Source organism: Panthera onca, chromosome A1 (genome assembly GCF_046562875.1).
Source record: "Panthera onca isolate mPanOnc1 chromosome A1, mPanOnc1 haplotype 2, whole genome shotgun sequence".
Classification (NCBI taxonomy): domain Eukaryota; kingdom Metazoa; phylum Chordata; class Mammalia; order Carnivora; family Felidae; genus Panthera; species Panthera onca.
The window spans coordinates 520303-543611 of NC_138339.1; the positions used below are offsets into that span (position 1 = coordinate 520303).

Consider the following 23309-nt stretch of genomic DNA (forward strand, 5'->3'; position numbering starts at 1 on the left):
TCATGATCCCACGGTTTGTTAAGTTCCAGCCCCACGTCGGGCTCTGTGCTGGCAGCTCGGAGCCCGGAGCTGCTTCCGTTTCTGTGTCTCCCTCTCTCTCGGCCCCTCCCTCTCTTGTGCTCTCTCTCAAATATAAACGTCGAAGAAAATTAAAAAAACAACAAAGAAGCGGACACCTATGGGGCTGCAAACAATTACGTGCGATCGCTCTGTATTTTATTGACATCTCTACGTTTTGCAAATGTAAACAGGCATCCAGTAAACACATCCAGATTAAAAAAGTCTACGGACACAGCACATCACTGTCAGCTTCCAGCAGAAGGCAGGCCTCGCCCAGCACAGACCCTGTCCCAGGCCAGGAGGGTGCGGCCCCACCACGACCTGCTTCGGAAACGTGGGGACGGCGGGGAGGGCAGGCAGGGCAAACAGCACACAGGACCCCCAACGTGGGCATCTCTTGCCTCCCAAGGGGTGCTCGGGAAGGATGCTGGGGCAGGACGGCGTGTCCCGGCCAGCCACAGGGCGGAGCTTTACAGACCCCTCAAAGCTCAAGAGACAAAGCACCACGGCTCGACCCCACCCGGTCACACACCTGTATGTGTGCTGTCCACTGTCCAGCATTCACGGGGCTACCCACAGAAACACGGGATCCGCGTGTGGCTGACATGATGCCAGAGACACCTCCCCGCCTCCCGGGGCTGCTTCCCGCACGCCAGAGGGGACAAAACGAAAGTCTCTGTCTCACGACAAAAACTCTGTACGCACAAATAAAAAAATAAAAAACTAACGGAAGTCTATCTACAAGGCTAGCTCTTCGCAGAGGCTGCAGGTTCTGGAGACTGAAGAAATTCGTATGGGTCGTGGGTCACCTCTGGCTGCTCCCCGACGCTGAGGCGAGAAGGACTTCCTGCAATTGTGGGAAAGACAGGTGTTCACACAGCAGATCCACACACACGTCACGGTTCACACCGGGCTGAAAACGTGTCCTAGTGACAGCGGTTAGTGAAACCACAACTCAGCCACAGAGCCCGCTTGTTATTCAGCCAAACCTCCACCGCGGACGAGCACCCCTGAGCCCACGACGTCAAGACATATTCCGCGAGCCCGACCTTCTATCTGGGAACTACGACAGCAGCATGGGCAAGTAAGGGAGTAAATTCAAGGAGCCAGGAAGCGTCTGGTTCCCTTCCTGGTGGGACTGAAATCCCGATGGGGCCCACACAGCTGCCCGCTCTGTCTCAGTAAACACAGAAGGCCCCAGGCCACCTGCTCTACCCTCAGGGCCCCGGAGGATCGACACACTCATTGACACTCTGTGTTAGGACTGAACACGGGAATGGCAGAAAGAAACAAACGTTCCCCGAGTTGAACTAAGCGTCTGAGGCTCGTTCTGCCCCTCCCAAGGACCCTGGGGTGTAGCCAGCTGGGGCTCCTCCTGACGCAGGGCTGGCCACGTCTCACGGCCACTCCCCACGATTCCTAACGCCAAGTGACTTCCACTCACACGTTTCAGCCCCGGGCAGCTGCCCGACTATAGGGCGGTCTCAGCGCCCCAGGGGCAGGGACACCCTGCAGAGGGAGCAGCCCGCCTTACCCAGGTGGTGCTGGTCCCTATCGGAGGGGGAGGTGTTGGACAGGGAGCTGAGGTTGGAGGACGGCCGGGAGCCCCCGCGCTCTGCCTGTGCCTCGTGCAGGTCCTGCAGGAGCTTCGCCGTCTCATCCAGGTTCAGGTGGCTGTCGTCTGCGTCAGGCTCCTTCCTCACTTTCCCTGCACAGACACGGGGCCGTCAGACGTCAGACACCCAGACGCCTGGGCCGCACCCCCGGTCTCTCCCTCGCCGCTATGAACGCTTGGAACAACACCCATCGTGCGGAAAGCTGGGGTCGGGGGGGGGGGGGGTGGGGAGAGGACAGGCAAGTTTGGAGGGCGGGTGCCACGTCAGATCTGAGCCATTCACGAAGAGGGCTTGCCCTCTGGTGTAAACAAGCAGGAAGCAGGACAGCATGTGCAACGGAGGCCCGCAGACGCCAGGACGGAGAACACGCCAGAGCGGGGGCAGGGGGCCCCGGGCAGTGGGCTGCCGGGAGAGCTCCCGGGTCTGGGCCAGGAGGGGCCCTGCGTGTGTGGGAGCACACGACCCCTCCAGGCAGTTCAAGAACTCACGTGTCTCCGACAACCGGTGGCCCAAGCCTGAAGAAGGGTGCGGTCCACCGGCGGGACGGTGTCCCTCCCTACACTAAAGGTGGCTCAGGGCCGCCTTTAGAGCACCTCACAGACACACCTGGACAGGGTCCGACGCCTACACATCGGTAACGGCCCGTCAGAACGTGACCAAGCGCAGCATCGAGGCACGCGAGCTAACCAGCACCCAAAGGCCTAACTGCGGTCTGGCCCATGAGAAACCACTACCGGGCGGGCAGAGGGCAGGGAAACAGCCCCACCAAACACGGGAGGAAAGTTGTGAACAAGAGGGGCCTTAAATTCGCGACTAGGCACTCGCTCCTCAAAAAGCAGAGGAAGAGGGTGGTGAGGGGAGAAGGGGAGAGTCTGGAAAAGCCGAATTGGGCTCCGGCACAGGAAAAGAGCAGCGTCTGCGGCAACCCGCCACCCCACGCTGGGAAGGACAACAGCAGGTCAGCCATGGCGGAACAGACGGCCAGACACGAAGCCAAGACACTCAGCAACAAATGGCAGAATCGGGAGCCCAGCTGAAAATCCACAGACCCCCGAGTCCAGAGGTCCCCCCGAGTCCACAGGTCGAACATAACCCGACAGATAAATCCAAACACAAGCAAATCAAGGCACCTTATACTCAAACTACCAAAAACCAGTAATGAGGAAAAAAACCTTAAACGCAGAGGAAAAGAAGAGTTGGCAAGGCTAACGTTAATACAGCAGCCTCCGACCGCAAGCCCAGAAGACCAAGTTGGCCCTTGGCTGGTGAACTTGGATCCTGGGAGGGTCGCCACCACCCGAGTGACAGAGGGGCTCCCCGGACCTCGACTGTCCATGCAACTGATGTGGTTTCCACTGAACACCTGCTCTCCTTCCAGGAGCCTGGAATTTGCAGATGTGCCAGGGAGAGGGTGCCTGCATTGCCCCAACTCGATGCTGGGAGTCAGGCGTGTCCGTGGGACCCCATGGGGTGGCTCTGGAGCGCTGCCTGGTCTCCCCCAGACTCACCCCATGCACCCCTTCCCTCTGTGGGTCCCGATCTGTCCCCCTTTGCTGTATCAAACCAGAGCCACGAGTCTCAAGACTCCTAGGGAACCACCTAACCCAGCGGTAGGCATGGGACCCCCCAACAATTGGGAAAATAACAGACAAGGAGCAAGACAGCAGATCTCAATCAGGTCTGGGTTACCACGCTAAGTACAAACAGCCTAACCCAAGGCAGAGACCACGGGGCTGATGACAAAACGAGAGCCGGCCTCATGCGCTCTGAGCCGCTGACAGAAACCACTTCTGACGCAGGCAGGATTTCTCACCCCCGGCCGCGGTGGCCTCTGGGGCCGGGTCGTTCTTGGGGGGCCGCTCCCTGTGCCTCGGGATGTTTAGCAGCACGTCCGGCCTCCACCCCTCGACGCCGGAAGCACCACGGGCACGGCCACACGCAATGAGGGAGGCCACTGTCCGCGAGAAGCCCCGTGGTAATGGTCAGGTCGGCCCAAAGGAAAGGAGGGGAGGAGAATGCACCTCGAGAGCCTCGAGTCAACAGGGAGCCGGACGGCCAAAGAGATTCCAAAACCCCGGGTGCCATGCGGACCGTAGAGGGCATCTCACGTGGCGGGGTCGGGCTCAGCTGCCGACGAGGGCACAGCCTGGTGGGTACGTGCGCGCAGACACGTCGATGGCAGGCCACGAGGCAGGCAGCTCGTCCCTGCACGACCGACAGGCTCGAGGGACCCCGACGTCAAAAAGGAGACCTGGGCAAGCCCCCTCTGGGGCCATCAGGGAGGGACCCCGAGCACAGTGGCCATATTCCTAGAAAGGGGACAGGCCTCGGCACACCAGCCTCGTGCCCCAGGGACCACCTCGCAGACTGACACGGCACCGGGGATGAGAACACAGCGTCCTCTTCCAGCGGAGCCTGAGGATGTGAGCACGCCCAGCACGACCTACCTAGAGAGCCAAGCATGGAGATGTCCAGGGAGGCGTCCGAGTAGGACTTTGTCGACATGAAGTCCAGGACGGAGTTGCTGTCGCCCAGCGAGTCCCCAGCCTGGAGGAGACGGGTAGGTACCGAGCAGAAAAGGAAAGAGGTCACTGAGCGGGCAGTTAGCACCAGCTGTTGAACTCACAGGAGCGTCAGCGTCCCACCCCCCCAGGACAGGCCGGCTCTGCCACGTCCACACCCAGGGAACTGGAAGACCACGCTGCGTCTGGTCCTTGCTGCAGCCACGACCACCAGGGGCACTCCCAGAGGCGGCTGCCACTGCCGAGACCAAACCCCACAGCCAAAGGCTGCTGACTCTCGGGGATAAATGGGTCCCTGCAACGGGGGCGGGGGAGGGGGGCGGCGGCACAGGGGGACACAGGGGACCTGAGGGGCTCACAGCTACCTTGCAGAGACTACACGTAAAAACACGGCAGATTCCATGCCAAGCGTGTTCTCTCTCCTTCTGTGGCCGCCCCACGCCCTCCTAGCCCTCTCTGCACCGTAAGGAAACAGCCCAGCGTTCCCCGAGACGCTCCCACCACACAAACCTTTCACGGCAGCCTGTGGCTCGTAAACATTAGGAGGTAACAGCTAACGTATGGCCGTTTTTAAAATGAACATTGAGAGCCACCTCTGGTGCTTTAAGGGAAATATACTACAGGTAAGACCCTAAGGCCTTCAAATCCTACCAAATCCCACCCTCACTTTGGAGATCGGACCCTAAGTCACTGTGGGATAAGTTACTGTCCGATGACCACGCCCTTCCCGACACACGGCCTGGAGGGACCGTTTCTTCACCAGATAGTTCAACTAAAGGTCCACACTGCAGCAGACGCTCAGAGCCTGTGGACCTGGTTGCACAGGTGCACGTCACGTGCCCTCGAACACCCTCAGCCCGCCCTGCAGCTCGAAGGCTCACACAGGGTCCCCACCAGCCCAGAGAGTAGGGACAGGCACCCACCTACATCCGGCCACACACAGGGACCTGGCAAAGGAGGAAGATGAGACCCTGCTAACCAGGCAAGGGGCACAGGGCCTGTGAGCCCTCTCCCATCAGGTCGTGCCCTCTGGTGTGAGCCCTCTCCCGCCGGCCTATCCCCTGTGGGTGTGAGCCCCGTCACGTTAGGCCATGCCCTCTGTGTGAACCCTCTCCCGTTGGCCTGTCCCCTGTGGGTGTGAGTCCTGTCATGTTGGGCTGTGCCCTCTGGTGTGAACCCTCTCACGTCGGCCTGTCCCCTCTGGGTCTGAGCCCTCTCCTGTCGTCCTGTCTGGGTGTGAACCCTTGCCATCGGTCTGTCTCGTCTGGGTGATCTGTGAATTTGCTTCTTTCACTTGACTTTCAGAAAAGCCACTTTGCTCTGTGCTCTGATAAATCTCTCTCAAGAGGAAATGTTACAGTGATCACTTTGGGCCATCGACACGCCGGGCCGGGGCTGAGCTCGTGTTTATGGAGTACGGCAGTAGCCAGATCTCAGGGCAGAGTGCCACCGAGAGTCCTACAACGACCCCACTGTTACCGCTCTACTTTGCAACCAGAGACCGAGGCTCAGTGCTACTCATGATCCTACCCAGGGCCCAGCACGGGGCCCTTCTCCCTACGTGGCTGGGGCCATCATCCCACAGCTGCGGTTTTCCAAGTTGTCACAGATTCGCCTGCAACTCGGAACTCGTAAAAACGACCTGAAGACAGCTGGTTTACTCACGACTTCTCACACCAGCCAAAGAGCACACACGCAGACCTCCCTAGAGACCTCACAGGGCCGAGGCCCCACACACAGCCGAGGGAGCACCCCAGAGGCTAGAGTACCCCGCGGCTCCCCTACAGGAATCCAGTCCAGCGCCTGCTTCCCCACCGGCCGGCCGTGCACACTTGCCACGTGAGAAGACAGGGCCCCCGCACGACCACTGCTCTGCGGCTCCCGTGCCTGGACTGGAAGAGAAGTGCCATGGCTTCCTGCCCCTCACCCTTGTCACTAAAACTCAGGGGCAGGGAGACTACCACCTAACCAGTTTCCCAAGAGAACAACACGTGAACCTCTTCTCAACGACCCCATTTCACAGGCTGAACACGACCGTTCCCCGCAGGAACGCTAATCATCAGGTTTTCACTTACACGTCCGTGCAACTCACCTTCGCTTCCTCTGGAGGCTTCACGGGAACGTTTCTCCTCTGCAAATCAAAACGGGAGAAGCCAGCTTTCGAAACGGTTTTATACGGAATGATTCACTCATATCGTGTACACAGACGTAAATTAAAGCAGCCCATTCAGTCTTGCTGGGGTCGTCCTCGCGGTACTCACACCACCCTGTGAATCAGAGCTGGTGCAGCATCAGACAGACGGCCAATTCCCCACAGAGGGCCCGATTCATGCAGGCCCAGCCAAGACCCTGGGAGGCCTAGCGCCCTGATGGCACCCTGGGAGGGACGGAGGTGAAGGAGAGGGCACCCGACGCGTTTCCGCAGCCCTGGACGGCTTCAAACAGAAGGTAAACGTCTGACATTGTACCTGCGTCTCAGGGGCAGCTCAGGAAACCACCTGCTAGGTGAGGAGGGTCCCCTGCCCTCCGATGGGCTGCACTGTGGGGCCACGCATCTTCTCCTCGGGCTGCAGCGTCCACGAGAGGCTTACACTTGACCGCTACTGCATGACCACAGCCTGTGCGGGACCCAGAGTCACCCAAGACAGCTACTGTGTGACTATTCTGTATGGGACGCCCAGCCACGTGTGACCACATGTGGAGATCACGAGCCTAAATGCTACTGAGCCACCGTCCTGCAATCTGGCAGGATCCTCACCTTCAAAACACTCAGCTCGCACGCTTTTGCACCTGAGATCTTTTGTTTGGGACAACGTTCTAGAGATTCACCCGTGCTAAGGTTTTTATAAGCTTTAATAGAAATTAACTTCTCCGCTATTGTAACGTCCAGTTCCACACGCATACGCACGCCTCCACTAACGTAGACGTTTTAGCAACAAACGTCACCTGATGCCACAGCCACGTTGGGAATTACGTGACTCCTGTAACGCAAGCTCACTTTCAGAAAAGTGATCCCGCTGGAATCTAGAAAGGCAACCAAGTGGCCAGGACATCTCAGGAGTTCCTGCTCTATAAAGACACAGCCTCACACACTGTGCCCAGGGGGGCACCAGGAGGAAAACTTTCAGACCACGGTGCAGAGAACGGCAGCCGGGGCGCAGCGGCCACACGGAACTGAAGAGTGGCAAAGTCTGGAGAGGAGGATATAGCTCACAGCAGGAGCTCAAGTCCAGGAGGGCTGAACCCGGACCACACTGACCTGTGCACACCCAGACGAACACCATGGGGCCAGGTACACGTGAGGAGACACAACCAAACTCCACCCAGCCAAGACCTCACGGAAACCTGGGCCACCAGAAGAGACCCCGAAAGGCCATTCCTTGGGATCAGGGCCAAATTCACCCAACATAAAGGCCGCTGAAACCCACCCTACCAAATTAAAAACAAATCCCAAGAAATCAGATGACTCCTAAGAACTCCGCCAAAATGAACATCAACGTTCTTAAAGGAACACAGTAAAATCCAGGCCAGCCTCGCCCAGCAGTAATGTAACGTGAGCACATACCCACCTAACCTTCCGGTAGCCTGCTTAAGATTAATCTTAACACGTAGTCGACGATGACACGTTTCACTTAACCCAACGTATTGAAAACATTTTTTATCTTAACGTGAGATCCAGATAAAATAATGAAATAGTTTTACGTTTCTTTTTTCGCACCAGTCTCTAAAATTCTGGTCCGCAGCTCACATTCTCATCATATCTAATTCAGACCAACCACAGTCCTATTTCCGCCAGTCACTTATGACTGCTGGCGGCAGTAATAGCCAGTCCAGACAGCAGAGACTCGACAATGTAATGCCTGGGGCCCAATCAAACAATAAAGCAGCAAACTGTGGACAGTAAGCAGAGGAAAATCTACCAAAAGGCAGATCCAGGAATGGCAGAGATGACAAAATTGGCGGATAAGGACTTTCAAAGCAGCCGTGGGAGATACGAGAAATAGGTCCAAAAGTTTAAAGGAAAGCGTGAACATAACGTGAAAGGGAAGGCCTAAGAAGGAAGAAAACAGAGCCTAGACCTACAACACGGCGTCTCAAAGGAAACCTTCACTGGCTGAGCTTAACAGCAAATGTGGCTGAGGCACAAAAACAGATCACTCAACTTGAAGCCACGGCAACAGACAGCATTCACCCCTGAGGGAGGGACAAGAGACTGAGACAGGAGCTGAGCATTACCGGCACTCGGGACAGGCCAGGATGCCGGCCGCGTGTCAGAGTCCCGGAGAAGCGACGAGTGTGGGGTGGGGGCAGACACGACATCTGAAAAGACGACGGATGAAAATCTTCTAAATGATAGGCCTGAGAAGCCCGACAAACGTTAAGCAGGACAAACACAGAGAAAAGAACGCTGAAACACATCAGAGACGAATTACTGAAAATCAGTTACAAAGATTAAACTTTAGAAGCACGTAGAGCAGCAAGCAGTCCATTTCCTGCAAAGGACAAAGGAGCGAGTATCTGAGGCCTCCCGGGACAGAGGTCTGTATAGCACAGACCTCTTCTGGTCTTTTCCTACAACCTTGAAAAAAGGAAAAGCCCACTCGAAGCCCGTCGGCCGACGCGTGCGCTTTGCCAAGAAGATGCACGACAGAAGACACAGACGCCTACGATGGCGACGCTTCAGAAACGGTGTGGTCAGATGTCTCTCAAAATAGGAGAAAAGCAGCCTATGATTCCACGATTCCAGACCCAGGGAAGAGGAATTCCATAAATACGGATAAAATAACTTCTTTCAGACCAAAAAGAAGCTGAGTAAATTCCCCGTCAGCAAGTCTACACTCGAAGAAATAGCCAAAAAGAGTCTTCAGAGCAAAGGGAATGGACGGCACACGACAGTGATCTGGGTATAAAGTCACAGAGCCCCAGAGACGGTGGGGGGCGGGGGGGGGGGGGGTTGGGAAGGGGGGCTGGCAAGTGGGTCTTCTTAAACTTCTCAGTTCCTCTGAAAGAAAACTGACTGCCTGAAATAAAAACTTAAAACATGAACGAGGGGAGACCAGCCAGCGACTCCCTAGGACGGTGTCCATCCGGACAGGCTCGCTCCACAGGCGCGGCCCCACAAACGCAACACACGCACGCCCACCTGCCTCAGCTGGAACAGCATCCGCGAGTGGTCCCCGCCGGTGATCTGGTCCAGGAGGTCGTCCACCATCTTCTTGCTGTAGCTCCCAGCATCCTTCACGAACTCCTGCAGGCTGGAAGGCCGAGAGAGGGCACGATGCCGCCGGAAGGCCCCGCGCCGCACGCTCTCGCCTCCCAGGCGCCTTCCCCGGGGCCGGCGGTCCCGAGGAGTGGGGCCTGCCCCGTGGACCCGGCTCCTCGGACGCGCCTCCGCGAGAGGGTCTCGCCGAGAGCCGCAAACCTCCCACGTGTACTCTGGGGGGTGGCAGCAACCGTCTCCGTCGGATACTCAGGGTGGCCCATGATCCAGAAAGGTGAAAAGGACCTCAAGGGGCGCCCGGGTGGCTCGTCAAGCACGTGACTCTCGACCTGGGCTCGAGTCGCGATCTCCCACTTTGGGAGTTCCAGACACACATCAGGCTCTGAGCTGAGCGCGGAGGCTGCTTGGGGTTCTCTCCCCTCCCCCCGCCCCTCCCCCATTCACGTGCACGGGCGCTCTCCCTCGATATAAACTAAACGACAGAAACGAGATCTTAAAAAACAGATGCTAGAACTCAAAAACCATCTCGAGAAGATCACTTCAAAAAAGACAAGGCTAACGAGAGTCCGGGCACATACGGTGAGCTCTTGAACAACGGCAGGGATCGGGGGCGCCAAGCCCGCAAGCTGCAAATCCACGCGTCACTCGTGTCTCGCCCCAGACCGAACCACTCGCAGTCTGCCGACCGGAAGCCTTTCTGAGAACGCGAGCGGACGAGCGCGGCTCTCGCACGTCACACGCGCCGCACACCACACCCCGCACGAGACACGCCAGGAAGAGCACGTTACGAAGAAAATCACGAGAAACCCCGACCGCGACTCCATCCTCTACCGACCGCGAAAAGCCGCGGGCAGGCAGCCCCGCACAACCGCAAGCGCGCGGCTCGGGGTCAACGGGGACACGCGGGCTCCCGCGGGAGGGGCACAGCCGTACCCGGTGCTCTTTTCGTTTTTGTTTCCGTTCTGACTTAACGAAAGGAGACCGAGGAGAGATGCTCCACAGCAGCGGGGAGAGGGAGCTCGTGCGGGAACGAGACTCCGCGGGCACCGCACCCTAGAGTATCGTCCTGGTTTTCGGACTCCGTGAATACTACAAACTAAAAAAGAAGTGAGTGGAAGGCACCGTAAAAGGAGGCAGGGGACGAAGGCCCGGGTCCTGGCCTCTAAGCCCTGGGGCAAAGGCTCAGAAGGGCTCCCCAGAGGCCAGACCGTCACACGGGGAGCGAGGAGGGCCACCGATCTGGGAGTGAGACCGTGACGGCACACGAGTCTCTCCGGGAGCGTTTCAGGAGACGCCACCACCGTGAGCGTGTGACGGGAGCAGGGACACCGGAACACTCGTGGCGTGGTCTGGAACAGAGCGCGTGGCGAGGTGACGCGGGGACGCCCGGGAGGAGCGTGGGCTGCGGCCGCCGTGCGCTGCTCACGCGGTCGGGCTTCTCGCTGCCCAGCGCCCGGAGTCCATCCGTGTTTCTGGGGTGGGCGCGGGGGAAGGCGACCACGGTCTGGGAACACCGTGCCCCCTGAACCAAAGGTGACTGCCGTCCCTTAAAGGCTGTGACAGGGCAGTGGGGCAAAAGGGGGGGAGGGCACCACTTGTGACACTGTCCTCGCTCACCACAGATTTCCTCCTTGGTGTTCCACTTCTGCCTCTCTGGGCTCATAAAAATCGTATTAAGGGCTGACTTCCTTTTGTTCGTTTTTAAAATACATCCCGTGTTCCATTTGAAATCAAAGATCTAATACGGAAAGATCCATTTCTTAGAGGTTAGCCAAACTCGCCTTTCCTCCTGGAGAATTACTAAAATTCTACAGGCGTGACCTACTTCTATTGGTGCACAGAACACAGCAGCTCCACAGAAACACGGCACCACGTCTAAGGTTTTAGTACCACGTCCCAGTCACCAATGGGGACTGAAGCGTGTCCCAAAATTCTTCTGCTGAAGCTCCAACCCCAGTACCTCAGAAAGTATCATTTGGAGACGTGGCCTCCCAAAGGTGATGAAGTTCGAGCGAAGTCTTTAGGGGGCCCTAACGCGTTACGATCGGTGTCTCTGAAGGAAACGGAGACCGGGACACAGACTTAGAGAGGGACGTGCAGGTGAGGACACAGGGAGACCAGGGCCGTCTACGCGCTAAGCACAGAGGCCGCAGGAGAAAGCAGCCCTGCCCACGCCCGGGTCTCGGACTCCCGGCCTCCGGCCCCGCCAGACGACGAATGCCTGTCACTTCAGCCCCTCAGGCTGGGGTGCACAGTTCCGGTGGCCCCGGCAGACTAACACGGCCACCGAGCCACGTTCCAACGAAATCACGAAACAAGCTCCAAACACACGTGGTTGGTGACACGCACACACACGTTCTTTTTTAAACTACAGCCTGGATCGTCACCTTTGTAAGGCGCAGCTGAGTTACCCGAACTTCAAGACCAACCCGCGGCAAACCAGTGGTTTACGGAAAAGAACTCGAAAACCTCCGCCGTGCAGACCCGCTGCCGTCGGCCGTCTCCCGCCAACCACCCACCAGGGAAACGGCTCCTCCCGCACGGCAAGCGAGAACCTTCCGGGCCGTGCCGACCCTGCTCACCTCAGCGCGCACTGCACACCCGTCTCATCCCCGTAGGCGGAATACAGCAGGTCTATCTCCTCCGACTTTAAGTCGCCGAACACGGAATTGCTGTGCATCGAAAGCGCGGTGGTGGTGCTGGAGAGAAAAGTGACTGAGGGCAGGAGAGGGAGAGCACAAGATGTGAGACGCACGTGCGGTGACGCCCGCACGAGACGCCCCCGCTCCCAGCCTCCTCCCTGTGACATCGCTGCTCCCCAGCGACCCGAAGCGGTGGCAGCTTCCGGGCCGAACCAGCACTTCAGGCTCTGCAGCAGGTGCAGAGGACAGTTCACGCGATGCAAGGCGAGCGCGCGCTGGTAGGACGGCTTCGTGCTGACCCGGGCCCTGCTGGGAACCGAGCCCACGGACGAGGCTGGATCCCTCAAGGGGCTGTGGGGGCATCACGGCTGGCGTCCCCACGTGAATGACGTCAGAGCTCAAGAGCAATGCGTCTCAGACGTGCCCGTCCCCCCCACTAGACCCCAGCAGCACCACGATGTGACCATCACAACATCCCCAGACGCCACCAGCTGTCCCCCGGGGAACAAAACTGCTGCACACCGACACGCTCCAAATCTAGCAAACCAGCCACAGACGTCACTCGGTCACTCGGCCACACACACGAGTGCGGCCAGCACACCAGTCCCCTCCCTCCCTCCACCGCCACACCCGTCCAACCTTCCGTCTCCCACACTTGCCCACCATCATTCAGCAGACACCCCGGCATACGCCCCCACCCACGGTCGGCACGGGGCTGAGACCCACAGGCCGGTACGAGTGGACGGTAAAGGAGGAGCGTGCCCGGTGAAACGTTTATTCCCCTCACTCGACAGGACCTTAATTTAATCTCGTTAGTTTCAGAGCCAGAATCTGGACACGGTACTAAGAACAGGTGAGCCAGGAAGATGGCGGAAGGACGCTGGGTCCACACCTCTCCTGTGATTTCCCTCATCCCGTGCCCCTACCTGCCCACCCCACACTCACCTTTGCCCCTTCTCTCATCCTTGAAGCCCAGTGTGGTAAAGCCAGGGAGCAGCTTGCTGGAGAGCGAGCTCAGGTCCACAGGGTGGGTCTCCTCCTCTGCAAAGGGACCGGGCTGTGAACAGGTGGCTCGGGGAGTTCCCAGCTCCCGCGGTGGCTCACAGAGTGCACTTGGGGAAGGCACGGGGGGCTCTCTAGAAAGACCAGCTAAAATCAAATTTACAGAAACCACTAAAATTCTTAGGCGCCTGGGTGGCTCAGTCGGTTAAACATCCGACTCTTGATTTCAGCTCAGGTCGATCTCACGGTTTGTGAGTTCGAGCCCCGCCTCAGGCTCTGCACTGCCTGGGGCCTGCTTGGGATTCTTTCTCTCCCTCTCTCTCTCTCTCAAAATAAATAAGCACTTAAAAAAAAAAAAAAGTAGCCGCTACAATTCTCAAACCTTAACTCTGTCTAAGCTATGAGTTGATCAACTCGAGATACTTTTCAAAGAGACGGAGTACATAAGGGCTTCCCCACGGGTGAGCGGATCCAGCATCTGTGCCCCCCTCAAGGTCCTCAACACCATGATCACACAGGGCATCCCCTCTACGCCCACGTCTGGGCCCCTTCCAAGCTCCGCGAGTGCAACGGAGTTGTGCACTCTGGCTCCTCCCAGGGAGCCCTGACAAGGGTGTGAGTCGATCCTCATGATGGTATCTGGAAGTCAGGCCATGAGGACTTGTAGAACCACAGCCCTGCGGGAGCACAGCTCTACACTGGCTGCCTATGCTAGACCCTGGGGCAGAAAAGGTCTGAGCGGCACCCCTGCCCCTGCTGGATGACTGCCCCCTGTCCACGTATCATACGCAGGCTGCGTATCATACACAGGAGGGGGAGGACAGGGGAGTAACACCGGATGGGATTCGTCTACGCCGTGCGACTGGGGCCTGCTCTGCACGGGCAACCGTGATCTCAGACAGGCTACGAAGCCGAAACTCCCTGGCGCTGCAGAGACTAACCCCAGCCCTGCTCGGGGCCACGCACCGTCGGCATCCGGCTCGGCCGTGTTGACCACGCTGTAGAGCAAGCTGCCGTCACTGTCCTTCTTCAGATAGCCCATCTGCAAGGAAGCACACCTGAGGGCCGGCCCTACGTGCTCTGCCACAACACCAACAGAGCTAAGGCGTACGAGCACGGCCTAACATGCACAAATCCCAACAGGTCACGGGGCAGTTGGTTTCCCCATGGAAAAGACTGCAGAGACCTCTCTCATACCTCCCCGAACCTGACTTCACACCCATGTGTACCGAAAGGATTAAGACTAGTTCCTGATTCTTCTAAAGGAGATACGGAAACAGGAAGCTTACCCCAGAAACTGCCCTCTTACAGGATGTCAGAACCTGAGCCAAATGACCCAGAACAGGACCCTGGTCACCAAATGCCGTATCAACGGGCACTAGAGGCTCCATCTCTAACACAAGGGACTTAGTTCCGCTTACAGAAAACCACTGAACAAAAGCCCTCTTCCTCCGAAGGCCCCCAGGAAGGTCCAGGAGGGGCACCTGCACATGGGAGTGGGGGAAGAGAAGAGGGGGACCCTTGGCCTGAGTGCCTGAATACAGGGCGGGGAGGACAGGAGACCTGTCACTGCTGACCACGTGAGCGCTGAGTGTGTGAGTACTAACCATACAAGTACTCACCATGTGAGCACTGACCATGTGAGCGTTGTGTCAGTACTGACCACGTGAGCGCTGACCATGTAAATACTGACCACATAAGTGCTGGCCACGTAAACACTGACCACGTGCGCGCTAACCGTGTCAGTACTGACCACGTAAATACTGACCACGTGAGCACTGACCACGTAAGTGCTGACCATGTGAGCGGTGAGCATGGGAGTACTAACCATGTAAGTACTCACCATGTGAGCACTGACCACGTGAGCGCTGACCACGTGAGCACTGACCACGTGAGCACCGACCACGTGAGCGCTGACCATGTAAGTGCTGATCACGTGAGCACTGACCACGTGAATGCACGAAGGGGAGCAGGAGTCAGGTTTCTCGCTGTGGAATTACAACCCAAAAAGGGAGAAAAGGGAAGCAGGCCCAGCACTGGGAGCAATGGGGGTTCGGGTGTGGACACGTGCCTCTGATGAATACACGCAGCTCGGCACGGCCCTCCCTCTCCGAGCTACCGTCCGCAGGGCTCTTTCCCAGCGCCACTGAGGGCCGTGCCCAGTGCCCGGGACATTCCGGGGCTGAAGCACTACAGGCGTGCAGACCAGCGGGTCCAGCAGATCAACATCAGCTACACAGGGAACCGCAAACTTCCCACCAGGGAAGCTTAAGGTAAGTAAAAGATTCATCTCCGTAAGCTTCGTGTAACCCGGCGCATGCAAAATGTCATCGTTCAAAATCCTTGACTGACACTCCACGCGCGTTTTGAGAACGCGTGTCTGAGACAGGGATGTGAAGTTCTAAGAGTTCTTCACATGGACCACGTGCACAGACGAGACCGTGGATGCACCAGGTCAAGTAAACGTGCCGGGATTAACATCGCCTCTGTCCTCGTTACCGTGACTAGCGGGTTTAAAAGTGCACGCAAGAGCCACACCGTTTCTACCGGAGGTGCCGGTCTGCTCTCCCGGCAGGGGGGTGCTCCAAGCACAGCAGGGAGGCCCCCACAGGCCAGGCCCGGGTCAGATGGGACCCACGGGCGCCGCAGAGGCACACAGAGACGCAAGCACACCAGGAGAAGAGGGAGGCTGCAGCGCAGGCGCCTGGCAGGCCTGACGTCCATCCGCCGGTGGGCAACATCCCACTACGGGGCGAGCCTGCCTGCAGCATCCCCGCATCACACACCGCTTCTGGGAGGCCCCCGCCCACCCCAGAGATGGAGCCGGTGACGGGACCCATCACCCGCAAGGGAGCCTGTGGGACACGAGCTCTGCCCAGACACCCCCGACGCTACCTTGCCCCCTGGGAGGAGCCGGCTGATCCTGTCCCGAGCCTCGTCAGCTGCGTGCTCCACCAAGGCCAGCACGTGCTCCTCTGCCGTGCTGTCAGTCAGGCTGCAGGCATTTCCTTCCGGCTCAAACGTGCAGCTGCGAGGCAGGAACACCACACACGTCACCCGGGCACGTGCCGCTCCCGCCTCACGACGGTCAGTCCCTACCGTTCCCCAAGGTCACCACGGGCCGGGAGCAAGGGCACGGAGCACTCCTCGACCCGGTCCTCGTGGCTGTAACTGCAGCAATATGCGGGGCCTCCACGAACAGCGAGGGAGCCCCAAACGGCTGCTGGAGTGTCTCGTGTCTCAGCTGCACACCTGAGTCGATCTAAGAGCAACCTGACGGCAACCTCACTACTCACAATGTTGTTCGAGGCACCGTTGGAAAAAGAGGCAAAGCTCCGTGGAGCGTGCAGACGCCAGAAACAAGGGTGAGCTGGGAGCACAGGTCGTGAGGCAAAAGGGGCGTCCCGAGCCTTCGGCAGGCGGGCTCAGACCCCACACAGAGAAGAGCTTTATTTGAACAGCCAAGGGTCACTGGGTGCAGCGCCCAAGGGATGTGGCCTCTCCTGTGGAAGGTTCCAGAAGCATATGGACCGACCCCATCCAAGGAGCCGCGGGAGCAAACTCTGCCTGCGGACCCCAAGCCTGCAAGAAGGCCCCGCCTCTGGCCCAGGGTGGACGGCTGCAGGAGTTGGGGGGGGGGGGGTCAGGTATGAGGAGAATGAAGCCCCCCCACAAAGCGTGTCACCTGCCTAACACAGCACAGCTACGTCCCCCGCACAGGGACAGCCAAGCTAGGCCACCATCAAGTGTCCTGCACGTGAGGGAACTTCTTCAGAGTGAAGGGCCAACAATCACTGCAACACGCATATGGGAACAGCAGGGTCACACCTGGAACAGAGCCTGCGTATGGCTGGCAGGGGCTGTCCTGCCCTTGTGCCCCCAGGTCCGTTAGCGTGACGAGGCCCGGCTGGCCCAGGTTGTCGGCCAGCTGCCTGGAAACACCTGAGACCAGAGCTCACACGCAGCCGCTGGGGACCGGGCTCCTTCCAGCAGGTGGGGGTCCACGAGCTACTCCGCGGCCACGGGCGCCAGCACAGGCTCACCCTCACTCACAGTCCTGAGGTGCGTTTCCCGTTACCTGATAACTTCTCTACTCGGCCTTTTGGATTTCTTGGCAGTTTCTACTTGTACAGGTGCCGCTTCAGGAACGGGCTCCTCAACAGCTGTGTCTTCGTTGCCCAGAAGAGCTGCCTGCTGAGAAAAATCCATGTCCTGCATAAACGACATGCTGCGCTTCAGAGCTAACAGCCGCTCCTAGAATCAAAAAGGACAGAGCAGCAGGCCTTTACCTCTGCCTCGCAGCCGAGGCGCCATGGCGACGGGTGGGATGGGGATGGCCGCAGCCTCGCCTGGCCTAACAGCGGGCTCCCGTGGCGCTACCGCGGCAGGGGCGGGTGGGAGTCGGCACCACAGGCGCGGCCGACTGGCTGGGAGCACTCGGGGCTGGCGGAGGGGGACGGGCCAGAGGGCACAGGGGCCCGCACCTCACCTACGGGCCGGTCAGGCACAAGGCACCGGTCCTGGATGCGTGACGCATGCAACCTGGCTCATGGGACAGATCTGGGAAGCCACTCCGGACGGCCAAGACGTCCTGTCTGGACTCAGTGAGGCAGCCACGTAAAACAAATCACAGGCTGGCTGCGATCCATCAGACACCCACACTTAGATCAACAGATCCAGCACTTTCCGCCAACCCTAAAGGAGACGTTCCAGCTGGCGCAGGAGCAGAGAGAGACAGAGAGAGAGAGCGCGCGCGCCTGGCGGGGAGGGTGGCCTGGGATGTGTACAGAGGCTCTGTACCACGGCCAGTGACGGACGGGTGGAAGCATGTCAGTCAGTGGGGGTGGGGCTCTGTGTAGGCATCGAGACAGAGGGGAACTCTCGTCTCTGTGGCTCCTTGCTGCCGCGGGCTTCTTACTTTGCTCATCATCTTAAAGCCTGCGTGAAGGATCTTCTTAGCTAACTTGTAGTACACGGTGTCTGGTCTGTTGTAGGTCATCGCGTTATCACACATCAGTTTGAAATCCGCCTGAAAGGGAAAGAAATAGAATCTGTCGAATCTGAACCACTAAGATGCCAGCAAAAACAGGACTCCTGTCAAGAGGCTAAAACTGAGTGGCAAGCAACTAAACCAGGCTCTTCAGCTTAACAAGTGGTTTTTAACGACTCTTTGAGGAAAGTTTCAGACCTTACAGTGAGAAGCCTGCCAAACCTGGAGCTTCCTCCTGAGGGCGACACGCGTGGCTTCTGTTTGTTTTTTTATTCTGAGAAAGAGAATGTGTGTGTGAGCAGGGGAGAGACAGAATCCCAAGCAGGCTCCACGCTGTCATCACAGAGCCTGACGTGGGGCCTGAACTCGTGAACCAAGAGATCATGACCTAAGACGAAACCAAGAATCGGACGCTTAACCGACGGAGCCTCCCAGCTGCCCCAACACGTGCGCGTTCTAAGAACATCGCGGCTCCCTCTCTCCATCTCCAGCTCCCCCGCTTTGGGAGAAATCAGATGTAAGTAGGAACAAGAAGTGACAGCCAGGTCCTTTTAAGTAAAAGCCGAGGAATGAGCCGAGAGCTGAGCACGTTCATGTCCTCTCTCTGGGATTTTGCCACAGAATTCAAAACTTGGTCTATCGCCAATTACTCTAATAGCATCAGCAAAAAGGCTTTCTGTAAGATAAGGAAAATCTTGCTGAACAGCTTACGTTAAAAGCAAGCTATTGGACGTTTCAATATATCATCACCCCAACCAAATTACAGACCGCACACACACCTGTCACAGGTGCGCTGTGCTGGCCATGAGGACGCATAAGGACAGCTGAAGCCAGCCAGACCCTGACCGAGCCCCAGCACTGACCCCACGGCCAAGGTCCCCAGGGCTGGGCCTGTGGGCCTTGATGTAGCAGTCTTGAGGACAAGGCAGAGGGGGGACACTGCTCACATCCAGGACCGTCACTGGGCAGCAGAGCAAACCAGGGCCCGACAAGGAAAGTGGAGGACTGAGGGCCGCCTGCCCCTGTACCCTTTCATGTGGCACAGCCTCTGAGGCTCAGCAAACACGTTCAGTCGTGTCACCAGCAAATGAAAGGGATAGAGCTAAGCCTTCCAAATTGAATAGAAGCTAAGAAAGAAACCCGATGCCTTTTCCTACATGACATCATTACCAAAGCGTCAAGCACTCATCTTGATCCGCCCCTGGGATCAAAGCCAACAAGCAATTCCTACCTTGCAGTTGTACCAAGAAACAGAGTTCAGAACTACACACTAGAGAGTCACAGAAATTGACCGTTAAAAAAAAAAAATTAAACTCTTAGTTACTATAAAACAAAAAACTAGGAAAAACTGTAATTCTAAAAATACCCATTCTGGAGTCAGACCAAATCAGACACACTTTTGCTTGACCTCACGTGTCTCTACAGCTTCCGGACAAGATACCGGTTTCCCTGATGCAACCTTTGGGAGACCTTGGCCCGAAGGCTCAGGCCCCCATGAACACTCGCAACTAGAAACCAGCTGATATGGACAGAGTACTTACTGGACATAAACACACAGAGAGCTTCGCAGCAATTATTTCAGAAACCGAAATTAGTTTACCTTAAATTCTGTGACTGATTTGTATTCGTTGGCTACAATCTTGTCTTTCATTGTACCAAAGTCCATGGGATGTTTTATTATCATGGAATATCCGGGAGCAATTGCATCCGTGACAGGAAAAGCAAAAAATCCATGAGGATCTTTTCTGAAAACAAGAACGTCATTACTTAAATGGGAAAAACCCTAAATGTAGATTTCCAAACAATACAAAACGTTTCACGGTAAAAACATGGCACAATTCACCAAGTTTTGTTCTTTAAAACAAGAGATAAAATTTACGTCCTGTAGAAGAGTAGTAGATATTTTTGATGGTTAAAAATTCCAAAATTACCCTCCTGGCTGGAGCCGTGACATCTGCATCATGGAGGTCCTGACCGCCCCCCACCAACACCCCTGCCCTGCACGGACCGGGCACACGGTGCTCTCCCCACGCCGGCCCACCCCTCACTACACTGGGCGTCACCCAGGGAGGGCGAAGGGTCTGCTTCACGGGTGTGGGAGGTGAGGGAAGAACCCATCACAAGGGAAGACACCCTGAAGGTTCCCAACCTCAAGTTCTTGAGAAACTGTTTACCTCTGGAGCTGGCGGAGAAAATGCTCTAGTAACTGCTGAATCGGTGTGCTCTCGTTCTCAGCTGACAATTTAAAGAGTACAGGATAACGATGAGTCAAAACATCTCGATACTGTGTCACTAGAGAGCTCCCACTCCACGGCACGTTTCAGTGTTTCAGGCTCCAACAAGAACTGGGTACAAGGACGACCCAGACCCGGTCTTGGCCCCAAAAAACTCAGCTGGATGGGAGGGGCATCCACCACAGCATCAGTCCCCCAAACCCCTTAGAAAGTGCCAAGATCCTTCAAACGACAACAGGGAGCTGTCAGTCACTTGTCAGTCCGTAGGAGTCCCCTGTCACGACCGGGCCCAGTACATTCCAGACACGGTACGAAGACGGCCAGGACACAGAGGCCGAGCTTCACCAACTATCACTTTACTCGGCAGTCCAGAACCTCTGGCCGCACCTCTGCTGCTCCTCCTCTGTAAAACGGGTACGAATACAACCGCACGGGGGTCCTTGTGAGGACGGCCACTAACTACATCTCTTGGCCCACGGTGTGGAACCGTGGTTTCTGCTGAACGTAGTAAGCACACGTGGCGGCCTAGGTTCTGTTCCCTAAGCCATAAGAACACAAGCGCTCTTACCTAGAGCATCCACTGCCGGCCACGCCCAGCCCCCAGACCTCAGCATCCGAATGCACTAAGGAACCAGGGCTCCTTGGAGAAATAGCCGGTTCCAGGGCCGGAGCAAACAGGCCTGCAGACCACGAGTGGGTCTCGACAGTGACAGTGACCAGAGCAAGTGTGAACATCACCCCTTCGGGTACACGGAAGGGAAGCACTGCACGCGTGACCTCAATCAGCTGATCTGACCAAGCCGGCAGGGACCGGCGACTGTACGCACTTCGTGAGCACGTTCACCCGGCGAACCGTCTCATGCCTGACCTTCTCTCCTGCCCACCGTGCCCCGTGGCCCCGGGGCCTACCTGTTCACCGTGCCAATGACTTGCACGGGACGGCTGTTGCCAGAAAACCACAGCCTCGGCAACGACTACCATACGACCCCGCTTCCTTCCCTCCCGAATCACAGGCAGGCAAACCCAACGTCAAGAAGAGAAACGCTTGAAGCAAAACTGCCTCCACTTCACTACCTCCTGACCATTTGAAAGCCCCCGAGGAAAGTGACCACTCACGGATTAGAGAGCCCCGAGTGTTCTCTCCTCCGGTGAGGCTGGCACAGCCCTTGTGGTGCCTGACAGCCTCAGTAATAACTGATTCGAGCACTAGTTCCCTTCTCCCCGTGATGAGCTCGTGGGTTTAAAAAAAAACAAAGGGAGGGGGCACAGGGGCGGTAGTTGACTGAACCCTGCTCTACAGGTTCAAGTTGACGCTAAGACCTCAGGTCCAGCTACGCTTCATGTCGAGCCCTGGAAGAGAAAGCACTGTTCCCTCCTTCCTGCACACGTCCCCAAGAGGCAGAGAAGCACGACGCCAACCACTGTGTCACAGAGACGAGCTGTCGCGCTCCGGGAGAGCCTCCAAACACGTTCCTTCCACTCGCCTGGCTGTGTCCGGCACGCTCGCACGGGCCTGTCGGGGGGCGGCTCCACCTCCACCTTCTTGCCGGGATCAAAGTCGTCGGCCTCTCCCTCTGAGTCGCCATGCTCCTTTTCCCGTTTCCGCTTCTTCTCTTCCTGTGAGGCAGAGTCAGGGCAGCGAGAGCAAGGCAAGCAGTTTTAAATGATCTCCTGCGACACAAAGCCGAGCAGGCAAACCTCCCTCCAGAGACGCTTCTCCTTCAGATCCCCCCTCCCCCCCCCCAATGACCACCCCCTGGGCTCGTGCGCCTTTTGCTACAAACAGGACGGCCCTTTCCTAAGACCCCACGGCCCTGGTGATCTGCCGTCCGGGGGGCTGGGGGCCTCCACCGGCCAGCTGCCTCCCTGCTCTACCTTTCTTTTCCTTCTTTCTTCGTCGTCAAGGTGCTTTTCCTTCTCGGATTTCTTCTTCTTCTTCTTCTTCTTTTCCTTGTGCCGCTCTCGCTCGTGGTCTGACCTGTCATCGTAATAACTGGAGTCGTGCCCAGACCCCGATAGCTCAGTCACTTCACTTCCTCCAACCTTGAGAACCAGCTTCAGGGGCTTCTCCAAGGGCTTGTCTGCATAATCTGTAAGCACAGACCGCAGCTTCGGGGTGTGCTCGGGTGTGTAGAGGCACCAGGGGCCCGACGTGCAGGGGGAACAGAGAGGACGCCCAGGCCCCAGAAGGCAACACCATCAGGGAAAGATGGGGAAGCAAACCCCAGGGCCGCCAGTCCCGCCCCCCTTGGTGCTGCATCACCCTCAGGGACATAGTTCGAGCTGCTCTGTCTGGCGAGGAACAAGGAGGCAGGGGAGCCCAGGAGCCTGGTCCCTCCCCGCCCCCTTCCCTAAGCTCCTGGCCTGCGCTCACGCCCGTCTGTCCTGCAGCAGACACAGGACCGAGGCTGCAGGAACGCGCAGGCCGGACGCGGGTGACAAACAGGGACGAACTTCTCCAAGACCAGACAAGCCAACACAGATGCAGGAGGCGGACCAGACGCCCGACAGCCCTGGCGCCCTGGCCCGGAACCGCCGCCCGCGATCCCAGAATCCTCGCCCAGGACACCTTCCCGCGACCCCGGAATCCTCCCCCCGCCGAGACCCCCCTCCCCCACCCGCAGGCGAGCCGGGGATTCTCCCTCGGGGCCCGAGCCCGCGAGCCCGGGATCTTTGCCCGAGGCCGCCGCCTGGGACCCCGCCCGCTGGCCGGCCCGACGTCACAAAGCGCGCCCGCCGCCTCACCCTCGTAGGACGAGCGCCACTCGGTCTTGTGCTTCTTGTGCTTCTTGCCCATGGCGGCGCGGGGCCGGAGCGCGGGGCTGAGGGCTGCAAGCAAGCGCGGCCGCAGCGTGGACGCCGCCGCCGCCGCGGCCCCGACTCGCCACCCGCCTGGCCCCGCGGAGGTCGCCGGCCCTCGCCGGAAGCAGGCGCCGGAAGTCGGGCCGTCTCGCCCCGCCGGCGCCCAGCGCTTCCGGGTCAGAGGGCGGTGCGCCGCGCGCGGCACTTTCAAGCGCGGGCG

At 58.1% G+C, this 23309-nt stretch overlaps 1 protein-coding gene across 7 annotated transcripts; it reads right to left on the minus strand.

Moving 5' to 3' along the window:
• Nucleotides 1–194: 194 nt before the first annotated feature.
• BRD9 (bromodomain containing 9) lies at nucleotides 195–23209 on the minus strand. Of its 7 annotated transcripts, none has more exons than XM_060634282.3 (17): nucleotides 23033–23206; nucleotides 22163–22377; nucleotides 21772–21904; nucleotides 20228–20288; nucleotides 19654–19798; nucleotides 17982–18092; nucleotides 17142–17317; nucleotides 15959–16091; nucleotides 14030–14105; nucleotides 13007–13102; nucleotides 12002–12134; nucleotides 9342–9453; nucleotides 8435–8518; nucleotides 6291–6329; nucleotides 4124–4223; nucleotides 1595–1768; nucleotides 195–907 (listed from the first exon to the last, which is right to left on the minus strand). In XM_060634282.3, exons 1-17 carry the CDS (start codon nucleotides 23082–23084, stop codon nucleotides 807–809), a joined length of 1941 nt encoding a protein of 646 aa, XP_060490265.3. In that variant the 5' UTR covers nucleotides 23085–23206; the 3' UTR covers nucleotides 195–806. The 7 variants fall into 7 exon arrangements, with proteins under 7 accessions (XP_060490265.3, XP_060490268.3, XP_060490267.3 ...); XM_060634285.3 differs by having other exon boundaries at nucleotides 17142–17254; nucleotides 23033–23205; XM_060634284.3 differs by having other exon boundaries at nucleotides 17142–17257; nucleotides 23033–23205.
• Between the last annotated feature and the right edge of the window lie 100 nt (nucleotides 23210–23309).